General features: G+C 39.8%; 1 protein-coding gene across 1 annotated transcript; it reads left to right on the top strand.

The window, feature by feature from the left end:
* The first annotated feature begins 6,395 nt into the window (after window positions 1-6,395).
* On the top strand, window positions 6,396-9,326 carry LOC124136764. The gene is made up of 4 exons (XM_046502783.1): window positions 6,396-6,539; window positions 6,873-6,980; window positions 7,419-7,520; window positions 9,137-9,326. Exons 1-4 carry the CDS (start codon window positions 6,468-6,470, stop codon window positions 9,257-9,259), a joined length of 405 nt encoding a protein of 134 aa, XP_046358739.1. The 5' UTR covers window positions 6,396-6,467; the 3' UTR covers window positions 9,260-9,326.
* Window positions 9,327-9,594: the final 268 nt, after the last annotated feature.

The raw sequence follows: 9,594 nt of genomic DNA on the forward strand, positions 1-9,594 counted from the left end.
ATGTCCGCAAACACCCTACAGTACATAATTTGAATAATGTTAAAATTGCTAGTGCCAAGGCACGACGTGCTTATAAACCAAATATGTGCAAATCTTGGAGGAACTATGTCTCCAAAATTAGTTCACGTATACCCATGTCTAAGGTGTGGAACATGGTTAAAAAAGATAAAAGCAAAGGTTCAGGATCCACTATACACCATCTTAAGGAAGGTGATCACTCACTAACTGATAAAACTGACATTGCATGCAATAATAAACTTGGCCAAACATTCTTCATCGTCAAATTATCTTCCTGAGTTTCAGAGATTTCCGAAACTACAGGAAAAGAAGAAAGTTTATTTTGATTCTAATAACGGTGAAGATTATAATGAAGTATTTTCAATAACCAGTTGCGTTTGCAAAACCATGGAACGAATGGTAAGCAACAGATTAGTTTGGTATTTGGAAACAAATAATCTTATTACAAATATGCAATGTGGTTTCTGCAAAAAATCGAAGTACTATAGATCATTTAGTACGGCTAGAATCCTTTGTAAAAAAATACTATTGTAAGCATACAACATGTAGTGTCAGTTTTATTCGATCTTGAGGAGGCCTACGATACTACCTGGAAGCATGGTATTCTAAAGGAGTTACATGATTTTGGCTTGAGAGATCATATACCTCATTTTATATCACAGTTGTTATCAGACAGACAATTTCAAGTCCGAGTGGGTTCCACCCTGTCTGACCATTATAATCAGAATCAGAGTGTTCCACAAGGCAGTATTTTGTCTGTTACATTATTTAGTATAAAAATAAATAGTCTTTCAAAGGTTTTAAGTGATTCAGTAGATGGATCACTTTTGGTGGACCTCTTTAATGTTTCTTGTCGTGGAAAAAATAGGCATACAATAGAGAGGCAGTTACAAATCTGTCTCAATAAAATTCATAAATGGTCCCTTGAAAATGGGTTTAAATTTTCTACATCAAAAACTAATTGTATACATTTCTGCAGAAAATATAAGACGCATAAGGACCCTGAACTGTATTTAAATGGTACCCCTATCAAAGTTGTGAAGGAAGCCAAGTTCTTGGAACTTATTTCGGCACTTGATTTGTTGAAAGTCGTTTCTAATTCGAAGTGGGGAGGGGATCAGACAACACTCTTGCACTTGTACAGGTCCCTGGTCCGTTCAAAACTTGATTACGGCTCCATCGTCTATGGTGGAGCCTGTAAAAGTACACTACAAAAATTAGATGCTATACATCACCAAGGCCTGAGGCTTTGCCTTGGAGCTTTCCGAATATCTCCTATTCTTAGCCTGTATGTGGAGGCGGATGAACCATCCCTCAAGCAAAGCCGTCTAAAATTGTCATTACAATATATCACAAAATTATCTTCTAATCAATCAAATCCAGCTTTTGATTGTGTTTTTCATCCTCTTTATGAGGAACTCTTCAACAAAGTCATGTCTTATTCCACCACTTGGATGAGGTTACAATATCATATTTCTGCTGCTAAAATACATCTTGATAATATAACCCCAACTCAGCTTTTATCTTCTCCATCATGGCAGGTTGTTAGACCTGAGGTGGACCTAACCTCAAATTAAATTGAAAAGAAATTCATACAAATGAACTAATTTATCAACAAGAATCCAATCACCTAAGATCGTTATACAATACCTATAAATCCATATTTACAGATGGATCCAAGGGTGGTGATGCTGTAGCCAGCGCCACTGTCACCGGGTCCAGGACTATATCGCAACGGCTACTAGACAACTGCCCCATTTTTACGGCCGAAGCTAAGGCCATATTAACTGCACTTTAATATATAAACAAACATCAAAGCATGAACAAATTATTATATTTTCAGACTCACTTTCTTGCCTTCAGGCAATTAAAAATCTATCTTGTACACATCCACTTTTAATCAAAATTGTTGAATTGTTTAACGATCTTGCTAGGGGCCAATACGACATCATTTTTTGCTGGTTACCGAGCCATGTTGGAATCACTGGTAATACAGTGGCTGATGCTGCAGCTAAAGCAGCACTCAACAAATCTGTGACACCACTTCTGCTTCCATACAGGGATTATAAACCTGTAATAAGATATTACATCAGAGATATAATACAGAAGAAGTGGGACATCCAAGTAGGTATTAATAAATTACATGCTATAAAACCAACCATCGGTTACACCTGCTTGGGTTGTCAGTCCAGATTTGAGGTCATTGTACGACGATGTCGCATTGGCCACAGCAGATACACAAATAAATATTTACTTAAAGGTGAGGATCCTCCGTTTTGTATCCCTAGTGATGAAAGAATCTCAGTCAAGCATGTCCTGCTTGACTGTGTTGATTTTTCCATCACGAGGGATAACTATTTCAAATCATCATCTCTTCTTATTAAGGATCTTTTTACCAATATTAGTTCCCATTTAATTAATGCATTTTTAAAAGAAATTGAACTTATAAATGAATTGTGATGTACATAGTTGTTTCTTCATCTGATAGTGTCTAATTGTGAACTGAGATTGTTATTGGCTGTGCCCTTGACTGGGGTTTAAGTACCGGAAAATTATTGTCCCCCTGAGAGGGCATAGTAAGTCCATATAATTCGAAGTCCGTTATTCCTATCATAGTTTTAATCGTAGAATATGTGTTCTTTTAAATTCGGCTTAATTCCCTTATCGTCGCCAACAACTGAAGGGATGATGTAAATCATTCTGGGGTCCATGCAGGTAGCAAAGGTACTGTAAGTCCCCATGGTCCCCAGCTTTTATAATGTATTGTTCTGTCTGGTGATGTATTTTTATGGTTCCATGCTAGTTTTAAATTAGAATCTGTGATAGGTCTGGTTAATTTACTGTCCCTTGTTGACACGTTTATATAGTTTACATGTATTTATTACGATATGGCTGAAATATTGCCGATGTGACTTAAAATCTGAACTCACTCACTAGTTACCTCCTGATAAAACATGGCAGCACCCGTGAACTGTGTTCATAGAAATGCAATACTAGCCTACTTTTCGTCCTGGTGTAATTCGAAGCAGCATGAGACACAACTTTCTTCGGGCTACAACATATTTACATTCATCAATCACACGAACATGAGCAATCATGATCATAAAATCAAAAACTAATGTCTAGTCATCCCCTCATATAAACCTATTACGTATTTGATCAATACTCTTTGATATGATGTCGGTTAGTTAAACAGAATACAGTCGGCGGTGGTTTACTAAGAACATAATCTCTAAACCTCTTTACGTTTTTAAAGGAAGACTCCTTCGGAAGCCTTGTAAGTTCAATTTTTGAAAATTTAGAAATCACCTCGAAACACTGTCGATAAATAAATAAAGTGAAAGTTTTGGTTTTCGCAAGCGTTTGCATATGATTGACTACCCAATCAATTGTTTGAGGCCGAATAAGATAGGTCACTTCAACTTATGGACTATTGTTTTCTGATTGGCCCATAATAGAATGGGCGGTCCTTGTTTTGCATTATTGTAATGGCTAGCCAGTGGCGCTATTTGAGGGCCGGTGTAATGTGCATACCTTTTGATGAAGGACTGACAATACGAGCAGTTCTAGTCTAGACATTGCTTTAAAGGAGCTTCTGCGTGAGCCTGGACACAATGCTATTACAGTAGTCTAGTCTAGCACCAACGAGACCGGGCGACTACTTGGGCAGCGTCCGTGGTGATGAGGTGCCTGATGTTTCCTGTTGCTCGAAGATGGAAATAACACTTTCTGCTCAGAGGATGGGTAATTCAGGATCAATGGGGATACCTATTTTTCGGGCGGAGAAAAAAGTGAATCTGTGCATCAGTAATGGTGAATGTATTTCTATATTAAAACTGTGAGAGTTGTTGTTTCGTCAGACATTGTTATAACTTGAAAACTATTGCATAGCTTCCTGGTGAATACTTCATATACCAACAGGAGAGATGCAGTGTAGAGTTTGATTTCAATATTTGTATTTTCTAAAAAACTACAGCTATGTTTTCTACTGTGTATGTTTTTACTTAAACATTTGAGCAACCTAATACTTGAAAACTACAACATGGATTCTTTTCAAATTTAGGGAAGAGTTTTCATTCTAACAGAATAGGAGACAGTGCATAGGAATGATCTTGAGATGCGAAAATATGAGAGTAAAACAGTAATCTGGCTGCCTAATGTTTGAGAAACCCTCATCTTGACAGCCTATTTGTCATTTTGTCTTACAATGACCATTTCCTCGTGTATGTGAAACCCCCATCAATGACCTATGCCACGTAGGTTAGAAGCAAGACTCACAAAGAGGTGTTATAATGTTGTACATTTTAAGGGAAAGTGGCACAATCGTAAAGGCATAGAATAATTTCATCAATATTTGTTACTTCGTGTGTTTATGTGTAGACTAAGTCATCGGCAGCATTCTAATTTGCTTCTCGTAAGTGGTCAGATTCCGTGAGTTGGATGATTGTATGTCATCGTACTTCGATACTCGGGGCGTTGCTCTTGATGTCAACCACTGATGTATTTGCCTCAGATTCGATAACATCATATAAACTAGTGTCCAAAAGAAACGATACAAACTTATTTTCAAAATTGTTTTTTACTAAGTGAATTGTGAAGTATGAAAACATGCCAATTTGTATTGCACATCCCAAACACAGCATAGTCGATAAAAAATACCGGGAACACGTGATCACTTCCGGGAAAAAACGTAAATTTCGTGAAAGTGACATTTCCCTCTCTAGCATGTTCTGCACATGCAGAAAAACTGTATAAAACGGCTGATCAGACACGTTGATATCACAGCAACAAAAAGACAGCCATCGAGAGAGAGAGAGCCGTTGGAATGGTCCAACTGGGAGCGTCACACGTCGACGTCGCCAGAAGGTTGGGCTGCGCACGCATCACTATCACCAGGTTGATGCAGCGGTTACGTCAGACAGGTCAGACGTCAGACAGGCCCAGGAGTGGAAGACCACGAGTAACCACGCCCCGTGAAGATCGTTACATCCGGGTATTACACCTGAGGAACCGCACCGTAACAGCGACGTCCACGGCGGCTACAGCACTGGGACACAGGATCAGTCGACAGACCGTCTACAGGAGACTACGGCAGTATGGTATCCGGCCACGTCATCCCTACCGCGGACCGCTCCTGACGCCTCGACACCGGAACAACAGACTGATCTGGGCCAGGCGAGTTCGACGTTGGCAACGGCGGGACTGGGCACGTGTTATGTTCTCTGATGAGAGCAGATTCCTCATCTTCAGAAACGATGGACGGCAGCTTGTATACCGACGATTTGGTGAACGTTTGGCGCCTAACTGTATCCAACAGGTCCGGCCGTTTGGAGGTGGAGGGTTAATGGTTTGGGGTGGCATATGTGGTGACGTCAAAACGATGCTTGTCGTAATTCGTGGAAACCTGAATGCACAACGTTATCTTGATGACATCCTACGGCCTGTTGTTGTGCCTTTTATTCAGCAACAGCCTCGTGGACTCATTTTCCAACATGACAATGCAAGGCCACACACAGCAAGATTGACACAGAACTTCCTTGCCAACGCCAACGTACAGGTTTTGCCATGGCCCGCATGTTCACCGGACATGAATCCCATCGAGCACTTATGGGACCACCTCGATCGGCAAATCCGACGTCGCCGCGTGCCTCCAGTCAACGTCCAGGACTTGGAACGATGTCCCCTCGAGGAATGGCAACGCATCACTCCCAACGTCATCAGACGTTTGACGTCATCAGTCCGTAGGCTTGTTCTGGCATGTATCGATGCTCACGGTGGACATACCCGCTACTGACTTGACTTTGAGACGTGTGGTGTGACATTTCCCGTTGTTTCTGTGATCAGTGCTCTAACGAAATGTTCATTTTTCGACCCCACCCATCTTTAAAGGCTTGTCATATTGGTTGTACAGATTTTATTGAAATGAAATTTTTGTACAGATGTTGTGAAAGGATTTCTCAAAAGCATAACACCAATCCTAAACTTCTGCATTGTTTAGTTTTTCTTTTATGTCGTTGCAAACAGGTGGTATCATTTCTTTTGGACACTAGTTTAGATGAAGTACGGTGGCAGGTGCTCGATGTACGCCAACCGAGGGTGAGACAAGCGCGGGACAACGATGATACCTCTTCTGTTGTGTATCATACGATACGCAGCTCCGATAACCCCTTCCTGCATCCGCGATATGTCTTTGTGCATCTTACAATGTACATGTAAGTGTACCAATCGCTTCCGCCGCTTGGCTGCTCAATAGGAGTGTTATTTCAAAATGACAAATGCATGTAGTTTGAAGAAAATGTGCTTTAAAACATCTGGTTTAATCCAACAAACAGAGATTGCATATTTTTAGAATGTCGTGATAGAAGTGAGCACGAGATTCCAAATTTGTAGAGAACAGATTGCAACTAGATAAGAACAAGCATAAAAGGTCCTCCCAAGTGAGACTTGTCATGACGCTGCTGCCTCTCACATTCACCATGCTGAAGATTGTACTGATTGCATCCGTTCTGTACCTGGCCCAGGTAAATACATTCTATACATTCTGAGTTACCAAAATTCTCCCAATCTAATTTCCTAAACATTGTCCATCCGTACACAATGTGTTAAGAATGTGATTCTCGGTTCCGTATTGCTTAAGGGCAGGATTGGCTAAGTGATGTTCGTCCACCTTGCATGGTAGGCGCTGTACATAGTTTCGTATCGCTACAACAGTTTCCTTTTTTGACTAGATTACATGATGTAGAATTGAGGGGATCCAGTTGATATGTATGGTGTCCTATTCAGATTCGAACCAATGCAAATGGGTAGGAAAGCATCCTTTTATTGTTTCAAACTGTTACACATTATGTTTCCAGGCCCAGAATACCGACCATACTCACCCTACCCACCCTACCCATCCGCCCAACCACCAAGGATCACCTCCCCCCCACGGGGTGTTTGGCTTCCACTACGAAAGAGATGCTGTAAGTGTTGTATTGTAAAATATCGTTCTCGTTTTTAAAATGAACATATATTTAAACGAACATGTTTCTTCAACGTTTTTTTTCTCTACTGTATAGCAGTAGGTTCTTTGCGCAGCAGACGTAATTAATATAAAACAATATAGTTTTTCTTTGAACAAAATCAGTTAATGCACTATCGTGTTACTGGGAAATATGCTTCATCATTTAATTGTCTTCTTTCTTCTGTTCGGCGGTAATTAGGACTAGATTATTCCTGCGTTGACGTTTCTTTTATTCATGGGAATGAAAATTCAGTGATATCAACTTACTACCTTTTTGCTTTTTGCTTTTTGCTGATGCAGTCACACGTTTCTTAAAAAGCATGGATGATACATATATGTCTTGCCTAATATGATACGCCATGTCACCTGATTCATATGTATCAACTTCTTAACGCAGGGCGAGATGGTGATGGTATCCCAATCTCACTGTTATCTAATGGCACTTTCCGACGCCCAGAAGATGAACCTTCACGACCCTGTTAAGATTGAGGCACTTGAGGTAATGTAGTTGACGTTTGCTTGATGGGGTGATCGTTGCTTTAGATTGTTACACAGACATTAGCCTGGATATGACGGTGAACTTATATCAGTATGCTTGTTGCAACCACACTCCATAATTGAGTGTTGTGGAGTGGTGAAAATCAAGTCCAACATACTTTAAGATCAAAGGTACTGTTGAATTGTTAGCTTTGGCGTCACACAATCAAATGAAGAAACAGTGTCATACTTCTAAGGTAAACATAAATGTCATCGTATCCTAATTGCGTAGATCGATGCTCATGATGCTTATCACTGGATTGTCTTGTCCAGACTCGATTCTTTACACACTGCCGTCATATAGCTGGAATATTGCTTAGTGAGACGTTACACACCAAACAAACATGCACAATTTTGTTTGGTAAAAATAATGTTAAAATCAGACATCTAATTCAATTCGACACCTCACAAATGACGTGCCTTTTCACACAAAACCTTTGCATATGCAAACGAGCCGTGACGATCCGGGGATAGAATAGGTTCTCAGCAATCCATGTTGCCGTCAAAGCCGGCTAACCGGATCAGGTGGTTAGGCTTGCTGACTTGATTCATGTATGTCATCGTATCCCAATTGCGTAGATCGATGCTCATGATGTCAATCACTGGATTGTCTGGTCCAGATTCGATTAGTTTTACAGACCGTCGTCATATACTTGGAATATTGCTTAGTGCGGCGTTAAACAACAAACAAACAGAAAGCATATGAAAACATCGACATGTCCATAACCTATGGCTGTCGATAACCGACTACAATCAGAACAACATTTTCTCAAACATGATGAAATCAATTTCAGAACACACACAATTATATATACACACACTAATCACTGTGTCTGACTCATACAATCATCGATCACAAACATTAGGAGTCTCCCAGCCTTTCTTGTCGTACATTGCCAACTTGAAACTTCGGCAAAAAGGGTGGTTCCCTTGGCAATGAGATTGTGCCAGCAGGATCATCTAACAAGAGGATCATCAGGTTATTGGTGAACTGTGTCAGCATGTTATCATAACTGTTACTTAGGGAGCACACTGTGATTTAACTTGTTTTCAGAAAACAACATTGGTGCTGCGTTTTTAGTCACTTTTTCTATAATCTGTCATCCATACAATGTAAGATTTCATGTTTATTCTCAAGAAATGACTTGGTTGAGTCCAAGCAGGGCAAATGTGCAGCAAGTTGCGCTGAAATGAAATATATATTTATTTTTCCATCAGTTTCATTTAAAAAACTATGTATGTTGTAACCAATATGTAGAATTTGTTAACAATATATTATTAAGCGACCGTTCTTGAACTTAGGTAATAATTGTGTGCCCCATTTGTGACACGTTCTGAGATGTCAAGCCTATTTGCCCATGTGTATGTAGTCACGGTTTTCAAAGCGCTCGTCATTGTAGAATGGAGATAAATCTACTGTAATTAACCTGTTATAGATTTAAAAAACCTCGCGGTATAACACTCGGATCTAAATAAAACTTAGACTATCGTGTCTACACTTAATTTCAAAACAGAATCGGTTTATCTCCTAATTGATGTGAAGGTACTTACACTAATTCCTCATTCATTTTTGTTTAGTTCCAACTTGTTGCTCTTGCATCCGACACCACGAAGCAGACAGTCCTGACAGGAACCCAAAGCCCAGGCAATTGGATCACAGGACATTGTCATAACAAGATCGTGGTGCAGGTTGCAGCCTAATGCATCACATATATATGTTATGTGTGGTTGTTTTATGCCATTCATCAATAAATAAGTTCTTCCTTAACTTCGAATGGTTACATAGTTACCATTACATAATCTCTTCAACTGAATTTCCTACTTGTTGTTTTAACAAAGTTTATATGAACTAAGTTCGTACAATTTGTCCAGCGTTTTAGACATATTATCGGGGATGTCATTCTTCCTTTCAACTTTTGCCTGATTACAATATCAAAGCCTTAAGCCCCTATCTCACATTCACGAATCTGATGACGAATGAACACGATTAAACGCGCACTCATTCGTGTTCATTCGTGTTAAGTCGTGGTCGGTCG

This window comes from Haliotis rufescens, unplaced genomic scaffold (genome assembly GCF_023055435.1).
Source record: "Haliotis rufescens isolate VD_foot unplaced genomic scaffold, xgHalRufe1.0.p SCAF_31, whole genome shotgun sequence".
In the NCBI taxonomy this organism is placed as follows: domain Eukaryota; kingdom Metazoa; phylum Mollusca; class Gastropoda; order Lepetellida; family Haliotidae; genus Haliotis; species Haliotis rufescens.

Coding starts and splice junctions, on each gene's coding strand:
- LOC124136764 (XM_046502783.1), top strand. CDS start 6,468: ATGACGCTGCTGCCTCTCACATTCACCATGCTGAAGATTGTACTGATT. Junction 6,540..6,872: donor CCGTTCTGTACCTGGCCCAG/GTAAATACATTC, acceptor TTATGTTTCCAG/GCCCAGAATACCGACCATAC. Junction 7,521..9,136: donor TTAAGATTGAGGCACTTGAG/GTAATGTAGTTG, acceptor ATTTTTGTTTAG/TTCCAACTTGTTGCTCTTGC.